Source organism: Carcharhinus amblyrhynchos, chromosome 14 (genome assembly GCF_965287045.1).
Source record: "Carcharhinus amblyrhynchos chromosome 14, sCarAmb.v2.hapA, whole genome shotgun sequence".
Lineage (NCBI taxonomy): Eukaryota > Metazoa > Chordata > Chondrichthyes > Carcharhiniformes > Carcharhinidae > Carcharhinus > Carcharhinus amblyrhynchos.
In genome coordinates, this window is record NC_137337.1 from 26,606,451 (window position 1) to 26,621,543 (window position 15,093).

General features: G+C 42.9%; 1 protein-coding gene across 2 annotated transcripts in view; it reads right to left on the reverse strand.

The window, feature by feature from the left end:
* The window catches only part of mdga2a (MAM domain containing glycosylphosphatidylinositol anchor 2a), a 769,467-nt gene that overhangs the window by 447,176 nt on the left and 307,198 nt on the right, over positions 1–15,093 (reverse strand). For both annotated transcript variants that reach the window (XM_080202474.1, XM_080202475.1), the window contains exon 4: positions 6,663–6,859. In XM_080202474.1, the coding sequence (XP_080058600.1) occupies positions 6,663–6,859 (197 nt within the window). The remainder of the gene's footprint in view (positions 1–6,662; positions 6,860–15,093) is intronic.

Genomic DNA, 15,093 nt, shown 5'->3' on the forward strand with positions numbered 1-15,093 from the left:
TGACGGTTGAGAGTAGACTGATAGGGCAGTCATTTGCCGGATTTGATTTGCCCTGTTTGTTTGTGGATAAGACACTCCTGGGTACATTTCCACGTTGTTGGGTAGATGTCAGTGTTGTAGCTGTACTGGAACAGCTTGGCTAAGTGTGCAGCTGGATGGAGGCACAAGTCTTCCTTCAGCTGGGATGTCGCCTGAGGCCTTGGTCTTTGCTGTGTTCAATGCACTCAGCCATTTCTTGATATTACGTGGAGTGCATCACATTGACTGAAGACTGGCATCTGCAAAGCTCGGGGAGGCCGAGATAGATCAGTCACTCGGCACTTCTGTCTGAAGACAACTGCAAATGTTCCAGACATGTCTTTCATATTGACGTGCTGGGCTCCGTCATCATTTCTGTTTAGAATATTTGTGGAATCTACTTCTTCTGTTCATTGTCCAGTGCCTCTCATGACAGTGTGGAGCAGTATTGCTGAGCTTTGATCTGATCTATTTGTTGTGGGATCACTTTGCCTTCCTATCACGTGCTGCTTCCACTGTTTAGTTTACTTATAATCCTGTGCTGCAGCTTTAACAATTTGACGCCTAATTTTTACACTGTTTTTTGAATGCTCTCCTGCATGTCGATTTAACTGGAGTTGATCCTTAGCTAGCCGATAACATTAGAGAGACGGGTATGTCAGGCCATGCAGTTACAAGTTTATGGAGCAGTACAGTTCTGCTGCTATTGATGGCTACGGTGCCTGGTGGATACACGGTTTTGACCTTTTATACATGATCTGAATCTAACCCATTTAGCACAGTGGTAGTGCTGGACAACGCTATGGAGAATGTCCTGAGTCTGGAGAAGGATCTTCACGAGAATTATGCAGCAATAGCTCCTAACAATGCTGTCATGACCAGATGTATCTTCCTCAAGCAGATTTACAAGGATAAGCTTAGCTAGGTTTTTCCTCAGATTGGTTCTTTCGGCACAGGCGCAGGCTGACAGATGGATCAATAGTGATACTACCGAGCCACACTTTAAAGGTTAAAGTTTATTGTTTTAGTGTCACAAGTGGGCTTACATTAACACCACAACCAAATTGCTGTGAAAATTCTCTAGTCGCCACACTCCGGGTACACTGAGGGAGAATTTAGCATGGCCAATGCACCTAACCAGCACGCCTTTTTAGACCGTAGGAGGAAGTCGGAGCACCCAGAGGAAACCCACGCAGGCACGGGGAGAATGTGCAAACTCCATACAGACAATGACTCAAGTCGAAAATTAAACCTGGGTCCCTGGTGCTGTGAGGCAGCAGAGCTAACTGCTGTATCACCATGCCGCCCTTGGTGATGGATATTGAAGTACCCCACCCTCAAAACATTTTGTGCTTTTGCTATCTTCAGTGCTTCTTCCAAGTCATGTTCAATATGGCGAAGTACTGATTCATCTGCTGAGGGGGGGAGGTAGGTGATAATCAGCAGGAAATACTCTTGCTCATGTTTGATCTGATGCCGTGTAACTTATCGGGTTCCAAATCACTGTTGAGAACTCCCAGCGATATGCCATCCTGACTGTATACCACTGTGCTACCATCTTTGTTCAGTCTATCCTGCCACTGGGAAGGGGCACAACCAGGGATGGCGATTAATGAGTTGGACACAGGCTGTAAGGAATCTGTGGGTCTGACTCTCAGATTGCTGCTTGGCTAGTCTCTGGGACAGCTCTCCCAATATTGGCACAAGTTTACAGACGTTAGTGAGGAAGACTTTGGAGGGTGGACTGGATGGATGCACCTTGTACATACTTAATGCCTAGGTCAACGCAGTACAACAGTGTGGCTTTCTAGGCAATTTCAGATGGCAGTTAAGATCAACCATGCTGCTGTGGATCTGATGTCACATGTAGGCCAGACCGGATAAGGGTGGCCAATTTTCTTTCCTGAAGGGCATAAGAGAAGGAGACAGGTTTCATGGTCACCATTACTATGACTATTCCAGAAATAGTAGCTCTTTGCTACCATTCTTGTTTAGTTTAAAAAATATTGAAAGATATGCTTTCACAAAGCACCTTTCATGACCTCATGACATCCCAAAGAAATTTACAGGCAATAAAGTATCTTTGAATTGTAGCCACTATTGCAATATAAAAAAAATGAGGCAGCCAATTTATGCACAGAAACTCCCACAATTAGAAATTTAAAAATGACCAGATAATCTGTTTCTGCGATGTTGATTGAGGCATAAATATTGATTAAGTCAACAAGGACAGACACAGTGGCACAGCGATTAGCACTGCTGCCTCACAGTGCCAGGGACTTGGATTCGATTCCCAGCTTGGATCACTGTCTATGCAGATTTTGCACATTCTCCCTGTGTCTGTGTGGGTTTTCCCCAGGTGCTCCAGTTTGCTTCCACAGTCTGAAAAAATTGCTGGTTAGGTGTATTGGCTGTGCTAAATTCTCCCTCAGTGCAGCCGAACAGGTGCCGGAGTGTGGCGACTAGGGGATTTTCACAGCAACTTCACTTAAGTGTTAATGTAAGCTACTTGTGACGCTAATAAATAAACTTTAAATAATTACCCTAGCTCTTCGAAATAGTGTCATGGCAGCTTTTACAACCATGCAGAGTTACCTGAATTATGCACTTGAGTAATGTCAACCCAGACTTGTTTGGCTCAAGTCATTGAATGAGACATGTCCTTGTGACTCAGAGGTGAGAGCATTAGCGACTGAGCCATAATTCAGGAACAACCTGAGAACTAATAGTGTTCTTCCAGGAGGCCATTTTCAAATATAGGCTTGTTGCTCCAAAGTTTGTGCAACAGTCGATTCCAATTTTAAAATATTTCACCTACCATCCAGTAAGAAGTCAATTTTTAGAATGGACAATTGATTCTTTCATTCAGACAGGAAATCAAGCCTGCAAGAGTTTGTAATCTCATATTTAATTCAGTCGTCAAGGCAAACAGGAGGAATTTTCTCTCTGAATTGACAAAGGTGGCTCCAGGTAATTTTCAAAATGCTGAATTTTTAAATATTAACAATTTTGCATCTTTTTCACGTTAATTTGGCTTTCCAAATAATAGAAAAAATGTAATTATGCATTAATCCAATTTGCCATATCATTTAATCAGCAGTAAATATAACTACACAGCCTGAAGTCTAAATTGAATTTAGTAAACAAAGTGACTTATGGTTGCAGATGTTTTTTCTTAATTGGGAGCAGTAAGACAAGATGGACAGATGGAGCAAGTTTGAGGAATTTGGCTGTTATTGCTGTACTGGGTGAAGCGGAACTGCTGCAGTTCTCACTCAATGATAATGGTGGGACATTGCTTCGAAGCAATAATAACTAAAATTCAGATGAGCAACGTGAAAGTAATGTTACAAGCTTGATCGTACCTCCCTTTACTATTCATTTCCCACAATCAATACTACTTTACAACACATCATTTAGAACGTAGAACATAGAACCCTACAGTCCTTCGGCCCATCGAGTTTGCACCGACCACAATCCCACCCAGGCCCTATCCCCATATCCCTACACATTTGCCCGCTAATCCCTCTAACCTACACATCCCAGAACACTATGGGGCAATTTTAGCATGGCCAATCAACCTAACCCGCACATCTTTGAACTGTGGGAGGAAACCGGAGCACCCGGAGGAAACCCACGCAAACACGAGGAGAATGTGCAAACTCCACACAGGCAGTGACCCGAGCCAGGAATTGAACCCAGGTCCCTGGAGCTGTGAAGCAACAGTGCTAACCACTGTGCTACCGTGCTGCCCCACACAACAATTTGTCACACAACAATAAGGCCCTCTCTCATCCTGTCTTCGCGAACAGACAAATTGGTGTAAATAAGGGGCAGCACGGTGGCACAATGGTTAGCACTGCAGCCTTACAGTTTGAGGGACCCGGGTTCGATTCACAGCTTGGGTGTCACTGCCTGTGTGGAGTCTGCACATTCTTCCCATCTCTGTGTGGGTTTCCTCTGGGTGCTCTGGTTTTTTTCCCCACAGTTCAAAGATGTGTGGAGTAGGTTGATTGGCCATGCTAAATTGTCCCTTAATGTCCCGGGCTACATAGGTTAGAGGGATTAGCGGGGTAGATACGTGAGGTTACAGGGATAGGGCCTTAGTAGGATTGTTGTCAGTGCAGGCTCAATGGGCCAAATGGTCTCTTTCTGCCCTGTACGGATTCTGTGATTCAGTTCTATTCTAAGAACAAAGAAAATTACAGCATAGGAGTAGATCCTCAGCCCTCCAAGCCTGCATTAACCATGCTGCCCGACTGAACTATGAATCGAATGGCATGGTAGCACAGTGGTTAGAACATAAGAACGTAAGAAATAGAAGCAGGAGTAGGCCATCTAGCCCTCAAGCCTGCCCCGCCATTCAATAAGATCATGGCTGATCTGTCGTGTCTCAGTTCCACATCCCCGCCCTCTCCCCATAACCCTTAATCCCCTCGCTTATCAAAAACCCATCAACCCGCGTCTTAAAAATATTTAGCGAGGTAGCCTCCACCACTTCAACGGGCAGAGAATTCCAGAGATTCACCACCCTTTGAGTGAAGAAGTTCCTCCTCAACTCTGTTCTAAACCGACCCCCCCCTTTATCTTGAGGCTGTGCCCCCTAGTCCTACTATCCTTTCTGAGCGGGAAGAGTCTCTCCACCTCTATCCTATCCATCCCATTCATCATCTTATACGTCTCAATGAAATCTCCCCTCATCCTTCTAAACTCTAACGAGTACAAGCCTAGTTTATTCAGCCTCTCCTCATAGCTCAACCCCCTCAACTCCGGCATCAGCCTAGTAAACCTCCTCTGCACTCCCTCCAAGGCCAAAATATCCTTGCGTAAGTACGGCGCCCAAAACTGCACACAGTACTCCAGCTGCGGCCTCACCAATGCCCTATACAGCCGCAGCAAGACCTCCCTACTTTTATATTCAATCCCCCTCGCTATGAAGGCCAGCATCCCATTCGCCTTCCTGACCACCTGCTGCACCTGCAAGCTGGGTTTTTGCGACTTCACAGCTCCAAGAACCTGGGCTCGATTCCCACCTTGGGTCACTGTCTGTGTGGAGTATGTACATTTCCCTCATGTCTGTGTGGGTTTTCCCTGGGTGCTCCAGTTTCCTCCCACAATCCAAAGATATACGGGTTAGGTTGATTGGCTATGCTAAAAATTGCCCCTTAGAGTCCTGAGATGCGTAGGTTAGAGGGATTAGCGAGTAAATATGTAGGGATATGGGGGTGGGGCCCAGGTGGGATTGCGGTCGGTGCAGACTCGATGGGCCAAATGCCTCTTTCTGCACTGTAAGGTTTCTATGATTTTGTTTCTTTGTTTCATAAAGCAACTTCGATAGCTGGTGGCAGTTGGACAGTGATTAGAAAACTCCTGCCGTAGATACTGAGGAAAACTGGTCTATTTATGTTCATCTGCTGCTGGCCATTAACACGATCTGAGGCATTTGTCAACGTATAATTAAGTGGTTGGAGCATGGGTCAAAAAGGATGCGTTAACCTTGGATCACTTGAGCATACTGCAGTTGGAAAAAAGATCTCCCTTATTATTGAAACAGCTTAAACTTGTCATGAAGTTGGTACCACTGAGATAAATGGGGACAAAATAATCTGGAAATGAATGAAATGCATCCATCAGAAGAACTTCCTATTAATCACTCAGCTGCAATTAAACCACACACAAAGCGTCGTAGAAAATGAAATGGCTTTGACATTTGCATATCTTTTAAATGACCGGGGCAGCACGGTGTCACAGTGGTTAGCACTGCTGCCTCTCAGCATCAGGGATCCAGATCCAATTCCCGGCTTGGGAATTGTTTATGTGGAGTTTGTACATTCCCCCCATGTCTGCGTGGGTTTCCTCCAGGTGATCTGGTTTCCTCCCACAGAGCCAAGATGTGTAGGTTAGGTGAAGTGGATTGGCCATGCTAAATTGACCCTTAGTATTAGGAGGAACTAGCTAGGGTAAATGCATGAGGTTAATGGGACAGGGCCTGGGCGGGATTGAGGTCGGGTGCAGACTCGATTGGCCGAATGACCTCTTTCTGCATTGTAGGGATTCTATGAAAAAAGGAATGAAAACCTCAAAATATTTAATTTTCACCTGCCATTACAAGGACTTCCATTGTGCATTATTTTCTCTTGTAAAATCAATTTACATTGATTAAATTTCAATTCATTTTTAAAAATTGTAACTTATTAAATTCAGTCTATATTAGTTTGCATCAAAAGCAACATCATATGGCAGGCTGTCCATGTGCAAAATACTATTTTGCAACTGCACTGCAGGGAACAAATTACTGCGGATGCTGGAATCTGAAAGCAAATGAGCTTTGAAAAAGGGTCAAAATGTCAGCCCTTTTCTCTCCTTACAGATGCTGCCAGACCTGCTGAGATTTTCCCAGCATTTTCTCTTTTGGACTAGAGGGAGACTGGCTAGACTATTAATGGGTGATTGTAGGGGAGCAATGCATTAAAATCATTCGCCCGAGTCCATAACTGCAACATTAAAGCAGGTTTAAAGGACAGCTTAATGGAATGCGTATTCCAGCAGATCATCAATGGGGAAGTCACGTCTGCTGTGTTACTAAAAGTGAAATGCTATTCAGATACTTTGTTCAGCCATAGACAGAAAGTTTCAGAATGTACCTGGGTAAAAAATGGCTCGTAGATCTCAACCCCCTTGTCTGATCCCTGTGATAGGACCTCTCGTCCTCGCCGCCAACTGTATCGGACTGGGGGATTCGAATTGACTGAACACCTAAGGAATACAGTTCTTTCAAAGTAAAACTGCTCCTTTGCTTCACCTACACTATGATGTACCGTCAGTACAGGGTCATCCAAATCTGCAAGAGACAAAAAAAAAATGTTCAGTTGAATTGCTTGACTTTTAATATCAATCATTTCTAACATTGTAAGAAGTCTCACAACACCAAGTTAAAGTCCAACAGGTTTAATTGGAATCACGAGCTTTCGGAGAACTTCCGTATAACAATCCTATGATCTTGAATGTATTCAATGCTTTAAAGTTGAAGTAAGGGTCTTGTAAAGTGAAGGATTCACGGTAGGTTGCAAGGTATAATATCTGGGAGGTTGGTTCTCAGGTAAGCTTTGAAACTGGAACTGATTACATACTTTGCCTTCTTGAAGACTTTCAGCTAGTTTCAGATTCTGGTTCTGAGAGTGGCTGGTGACTAATGGTTCTGATCAATCTGCTGGGCCCTGGGGTAATAAAGGTGTACCTTCATCGGGGGGCAGTGCTCTGAAAGCTTGTGATTCCAAATAAACCTATTGGACTTTAACCTGGTGTTGTGAGACTTCTTACTGTGCCCACCCCGGTCCAAAGCCGATGTCGCCACATCATTTTTAACATTGTTAATGGAATTTGAATCATTGTTTATGGACAGAAGGTCCTGCCCCAATTTCAGGAGCTCAGATTTTATGCCTCCCCATGTAATATGCTGCTGACATATAGCGATGTGGGGGATATATACTGGAATTTTACCGCCTCAGCTTGTGAGATCCTGCCCGAGGCCAACAGAGAATGCTGTTCTGCGAGCCTCACCCACCCTGATTCTGGGGAGGATATGTCGGTAAAATTCCTATCTGCCATTTATGCCATAAGACCATAAGACGTAGGAGCAGAATGAGGCCACTCAGCCCATCAAGTCTGCTTCGCCATTTAATCATGACCGATACTTTTCTCATCCCTATTCTCTTGCCTTCTCCCCATAATCTCTAATCCTCTTATTAATCAAGAACTTATCTACCTGTCTTAAAGACACTCAATGACCTAGTCTCCACAGCCTTCTGCGACAAAGAGTTCCACAGAATCACCACCTTCTGGCTGAAGAAATTCCTCCTTATCTCTGTTTAAGTCTAAAGGATTGTCCCTTTAGACTGAGATTGTGCTCTCTGGCTCTAGTTTTTCCTACTAATGGAAACATCCTCTCCACGTCCACTCTATCCAGGCCTCGCAATATCCTGTAATTTTCAATAAGATCCCCCCTCATCCTTCTAAACTCAAATGTGTACAGACCCAGAGTCTTCAACCGTTCCTCATACGACAAGCTCTTCATTCCAAGGATCATTCTTGTGAACCTCCTCTGGACCCTTTCCAAGGGCAGCACATCCTTCCTTAGATATGGGGCCCAAAACTGCCCTCAGTGCTCCAAATGGGGTCTGACCAAAGCCTTAAACAGTCTCAGAAGTACATCACATGCCATGCTTCCTTTGCAGCGAAGTTGGAGAATTTTAGTCAATACTTTCAAAGAGTGAACACAGCAAGCTATTAAATGGCTGCTACAATCATGCAACTTTGGCATTTGGACTACAGGCAGCATCAAGTCTTCAACAAATACCTAACTGAGGATGGACATAAGGGATTGTATCTCACAGTCATTTTTGGAATTCACATATCCTATTGTTTAAGGATGGGCCAACACCTAAAAACAATGAGATTTCCAGACTGCCTGTTTCCCTGAGCCAATCACTCCCAATTCTTAAAATATGCCTCATGTTTTATACAAGGTGAAAGGAAAAATCAAAACTCATTGGCCATGATCAATTTCCCATAGTCTCTCCCATACAGATTAGGTGAGTCTCAGAAATACCAAACAAATAGTCAAATGACCAACTTGTTCCAGGGACTGCATTTTATTACCCCAGGGTCCAGCAGATTTATCAGAAACATCAGTTTAAAACTCACATAAGCTTGCTGCTCAATTCGTGGAATGGAACACACAATCTAAGTCTGAGAACCAGCCTCCGAAGTGAGCTGAAAGTCTTCAAGCAGCCAAAGTTCCAGTTTCAAAGCTTGCTTGAGAACCAACATCCTAGCTCTTACACTTCAAGGAACTTTGCAACCTGTCAAGACCCTCCAGTTTACAAGGCCCTTACATCAACTTTAAAGCACTGAATATGTTCAAGATCGCTGTACGGAAGAACAGAAATCATAACTGAGGGATTGAATTAACGGTAATCTGTAAAAGTGCACCTGCTTTATCAACATCGCTCTTCATGTATGTATGCTTGCATGAGACTGAGTTTATGGCATTGGATTAATTCATAGAATCCCTACAGTGCAGCCCATTGAGCCTGCACTGGCAACAATCCCACCCAGACCCTATCCCCTAACCCCACATATTTACCCTGCTAATCCCTTGACGCTGCGGGGGGGGTGCAATTTATCATGGCCAATAAACCCAACCTGCATATCCTTGGGGTGTAGGAGGAAACTGGAACTCCCAGAGGAAACCCAGGCAAACCCAAGGGATAACGTGCAAATGCCACACATTCGGGATAAGTATTTCAGAATAAATAACCTTTATTTTTAAACTTACAAAATCTTGCTGCTGAATTACTTAATTGGAACACACAATCCAAGGGTAAGAAAAGACACATCTCTTTTCATACAAAACATACATTCTGTCTATGACAGCAGATTTTAACGTCATTGTGAATATAATAGATCTCAACCATACCATTCACTAAATGATTAGAAACTTAAATGATCTATTTCCAATTTTGTTCATGGAGTAGATGGAAAGGGGAAGTGTTAGATTTAAATCTCACTGTTGCAAATGGGTTTTAAAACAAGCCATTACGGAAGTTCCCAATAGTCTCAGTTGAATATTAAGTGTTTGAGATTGAGGTAAAAGGACAGAATATTGAAGTACAAGCTGGTTGAGAGAGTGAAAACATAACATTTAGTCTTCTAATTCAAGGCTTCACTGAAAAATAACATTGCCACTGAGAATTAAATATTTAACAAAGACCGGCATTACCTGTGCCAATTTTGTCTGAAATCACCCCTGGAGTCATTAAAATGTATTGCTTGCCAATGATGGCTAAAAGTTGCACAAGGCTTCTTTAGTAGCCTCTAATTACTCAAAAGTAGACACAGATAGTAATTAAGGGGAACTGGCAAACAAACAACTTGCATCTGAAGTACTTAGCCACTGGTCAATACCTGTATATCAAAGTCATTTCAAGACATTCCATACTGATAGTTGGCATACAAGCACTGTAGCAGTAGAACCAGGATAATTTGCACTTGTATAGTGGCGTACTCATTAATGAGTGCCCATCTCCTTATGCGAAGACTCACAGACTTGAATCAAATGATTGTTTTTCCTTAGACCTGACACCTTAGCGGAAGAAGTACTGTCATGAATTCAAGGTTAAGCTTTTAAGTACTAATGCATCCTATTTTAGTGTAACACTTTGACCTTTGAGAAGGTGAAATTCCTGTTGTGTATTTCACAAAGTAAGACAGACATCCTCAACTGCAGGCAACCATTACTGAACTAATTTTACTTACAACTTCCCAACAGGGGGGGCAGCAGAGAGGGCAATATAACAAAGTGTTCAGATCTAATACATGACATCCCCTCCACTCTTAAAGAAACCAATACGTTAAAATGTAAAATCATATATGTACATCATTTCCCTGTCTAGAATAGGACTAAACCAACTGCAACAATACCTGAAATTTAACATAGTGGGTTGCATACTTTATTTTTACCACAACCAACACATGCCTGATCGAACAAAAGCAGAAAATGCTGGAAAATCCCAGCAGGTCTGACAGCACCTGTGGAGAGAGAATAGAGCCAACATTTCGGGTCTGAATGACCCTTCGTCAGAGCTGCTGTATTTGTTTCTCCACAGATGCTGTTGGACCTAGAAATCATAGAATCGCTTCAGTGCAGAAGGAGGCCATTCAGCCCATCGAGCCTGCACCAACCACAATCCCACCCGCGGCCTATCTCCCACAACCTCATGCATTTATCTGAGCTGAGATTTTCCAGCATTTTCTGTTTTTGTTTCAGATTCCAGCATCCGCAGTATTTTACATAAGAACATAAGAAATAGGAGCAGGAGTAGGCCACCTAGCCCTTCGAGCCTGCTCCGCCATTCAATAAGATCATGGCTGATCTGAAGTGGATCAGTTCCACTTTCCCGCTCTCTCCCCATAACCCTTAATTCCCTTGCTTATCAAAAACCTATCTACCCGTGACTTAAATATATTTAGTGAAGTAGCCTCCACCACTTCAGCGGGCAGAGAATTCCAGAGATTCACCACCCTTTGAGTGAAGAAGTTCCTCCTCATCTCTGTTCTAAACTGCACCCCCCCCTTATCTTCAGGCTCTGCCCTCTAGTCCTACTATCCTTTCTAAGCGGGAAGAATCTCTCTACCTCTTAAACTTATATGATCGATGTGTCCAGAATAATTCAAATGTAACAATAAACGTTTTCCCTTAATACCTGTATGTGTTGGACAAAAATATCACGATTTGAGAAGAAATAATGAAAGTAATTTATTTCTTTTTTTACTACATGCTTTTAATTAGCCTATCTGGCTTTTTCTCTTTTTGTCTAGGTGTCTCCTTCTATTTCCATTAGTTTGATTCTGCTTTTTCAACGTACCTAATTCCACAAACCTGAACATTAACTTTGACTACCAACTCAACAAACAACAAAGAACAACGTGAAGCACAGCACAGGAACTGGGTTTTTTGCCCTCCAAGCCTGTGCCAATTATGATGCCCTAACTAAAAAAAAACCTTCTGCCTTTACCCAGTCTGTATCCCTCTATTCCCTCCCTATTCATGTACGCATCCAGATGCCACTTAAATGTTGCTAATGTGTTTCTTTCACCACATCCTCGGGCTGCGCATTCCAGGCACCCACCATCCTCTGCGTGAAGAACTTCCCCCAGATATCTCCCTTAAGCTTTCCACCTGTCGCATTGAACCTGTGCCCCCTGGTAATTGACACTTCCACCCACAGAAAAAGCCTCTGACTATCTACCCTGTCTACGCCTCTCATAATTTCCCCTCAGCCTCCATCTTTCCAGCAAAAATAATTCTAGTTCATTCAACCCATAACCAATGCCCTCGAGTCCAGGCAACATCCTGGTGAAACTTCTTCGTATTCTTTCCGAAGCTTCCACGTCCTTCTGATAGTGTGGTGACCAGAACTACACACAATACAAATTCAGTCTAACCAAGGTTTCAAATAGCTGCAACATGATTTCCCAACTCCTGTAGTTAATGCCCCAGTTGATGAAGACAAGCATGCCACATGCCTTCATTTCACCTTGGCCACCTGTGTTACCATTTTTAGAAAACTGTGGGTCTGCAAGCCCAAATCCCTCTCTAAGTTAATGTTCCTAAGGGTTCTGCCATATATAGTATAATTCATACCTAAATTTGATCCTCCAAAATGCATCATCTCGTATTTGTGCGGATTAAACTTCATCTTCCATGTCTGTGCCCAGGTCTCCTATCTATCTATATCCTGTAGTATCCTCTGACAATCCTCAGCACTATCAACAACTCCACCAATCTTCATGTCGTCTGCAAACTTTCTAATCAGATGACCCACATTTTCCTCCAGATGATTCATATATGCTACAAACAACAGAAGTCCCCAGCACTAATCCCTGTGGAACACCACTAGCTACAGATCTCCATTCTGAAAAACACCCTTCCACTGTTACTCTGCCTTCTATAACCAAGATGTGGATATGCCGGCGTTGGACTAGGGTAAACACAGTAAAAAGTCTGACAACACCAGGTTTAAATCACCTGAAGAAGAGGGAAACCTCGAAACTAGTGAGTTTACTATCAAATAAATCGGTTGGACTTAAACCTGGTGTTGTCAGACTTTTTACTTCTATAACCAATCCAGTTCTGTATCCATCTAGCCAGCCCACCCCAAATCCCATGTGATTTTAATTTCTGTACCAGTCTGCCATATGGGATCTTATAAATTATATCCACAGCCCTTCCCTCATCAATTTTCTTTGTCACATCTTCAAAAAACTCAGTCAAGTTGGTGAGACATGACCTTCCCTGTACAAAACCATGCTGCCTGTCACTAACAAGTCCATTTTCTTTCAAATGTGCATTTACACTGTCCCTCAGTATCGTCTCCAAACACTTCCCCACCACTGATGTCAGGCTCACCAGCCTACAATTTGCTGGATTATCTCTGCTTCCTTTCTTAAACAAGGGAACAATGTTGGCTATTTGCCCTCTGGAACCTTGCCTGTGGGCAAAGTGGATGTGAAGATATCTGTTCAGGCTCCAACTATTTCTCCCATTGCGTCCCACAGGAACCTGGGATAGATCCCATCCAGCCCTGGGGACTTGTCCATCGTATTGCAATTTGGGATACTCAACTTCCTCCTTTGATATACTGATGTTCCCAAGAGAGTTCATACACCTGTCCCTGACCACAACATCCATCACATCCTTCTCCTTGGTGACTACTGATACAAAATGCTCATGAAGGATTTCACCCATTTCCTGTGGCTCCACGCATAACTTCCCTCCATTGTCCTTGAGTGGGCCTACTCTTATACTTGTTACACTCTTGCTCCTAATATACGCATTAAAAACCTTGGGATTCTCTTTGACTCTGTTTGCTAAAACATTTCACGCTCCCTTTTAGAACTCCATTCAGTGTTTACAATTGTGACATTAATTGATTTGTCTTAATGAATGATCCTTCTTCACTTTGTTTTACCAATGGATTCTGCGACATTGGCAAACTTTCAGATTCTCTCTGACTTTCACTTAAGACTGGAGGAGGAATTTGGACTATAGGAAATTTCCTCTTTCAAACAAATTAGCTACAGGACACTGACAGAGTCTTGTGCCAATCTTCCCTAGATACATGAATGCATTGAATATCTTATCCTTATTATCAAAGGTGGTTTTTTACCATAATCTTGTGACCAGCACTCAACTCCCTAAGTTTCATGCTTTCTGTATCTTCATCATGTCTTGCTGTTTTCTGTTTTTGCAATTGGTGTCAGGCTTAAGCAAACTAAACCTTGATCTGGGAGTATGTTTAAGTGTTAGCTTCTAAGGTGAGCAATTAGTTGATGACCATGGGGTTCTTCTGTAAGAGTACAGAAAATTGTCTAGCCTGTGTCAAAAAAAGCTTTGTCTAGTTTTGTCCCCTGGCAAACACTTCTGCAAAGTCAAAAGAAGAACGAAAAAACAAAGAAAATTACAGCACAGGAACAGGCCCTTCGGCCCTCCAAACCTCTACCAAACATGCTGCTGAACTTAACTAAACCTCCAACCTTCTGGGGACCATATCCCTCGATTCCTATCTTATTCATGCATTTGTCAAGAGTCCCTTAAATGTTACTATTGTATCTGCTTCCACTACCTTTCCTGGCAGTTGGGTTAAAGGCCCCCACCATCCTCTGTGTAAAAAACTTGTCTCATACATTTCCTTTAAACATTGCCCCTTGCACCTTATACCTATGCCCCCTAGTAATTGATTCTTCCACCCTAGGAAAAAGGTTCTGACTGTCCACTCTGTCATGCCTCTCATAATCAAAAGGGGGCTTTCAGCGATGAGGAGAGATTGGAGACATTTGGGTTTCTTCTGACTGGAATGACGGAGGTTGCAGAAAGACCTGATAAGTCCTCTTCACAATTTATATACCTCTTTCTGCAGCACCATTCCATGCTGGGTGATGTGGTGATGTTAGAGGATGTTTGACTCCATTCTGACTTCAGCCCCTTTTGACATGAATGCGAGCCACTATATGATACAATACATCGAGCAATTCAGAAACTGTTACCCAACTTCTCAAAATCTCAATAGCTTTTGTCTTGTCTGGTATTGGGTATAGATCAACATCTATCCACTTGCTATAACCAGCAACCATAAAAAGGTACTTTTTCCGTTCCATTTCAAAACAATCAATGTGAATTCTTTCCCACTGTTTTCTTGTATTTGACCATGAAATGATCATTAGTTGGATCATTACTCTCATACTGAAACACACTTCACCAACTTTTCAACATTCCTACCTTTGGATACCAAAAATAACTTCATGCAGACTATCCCTGCTTGCTGTTGATGAAGTTCCTTCAATATTCTCTCTCTGAACTTTTAGTGGAACATTGACTCTGAAACCCCATGGGAGGGATCCTTTATTGACACTCAGTTCATTCCTGCATGTGATACACTCCTGTAATTTCTCATCATTGTACTCTTTAGGCCAATTATTCATGATATAATTGAGCACCTTACTGAGCAGCACATC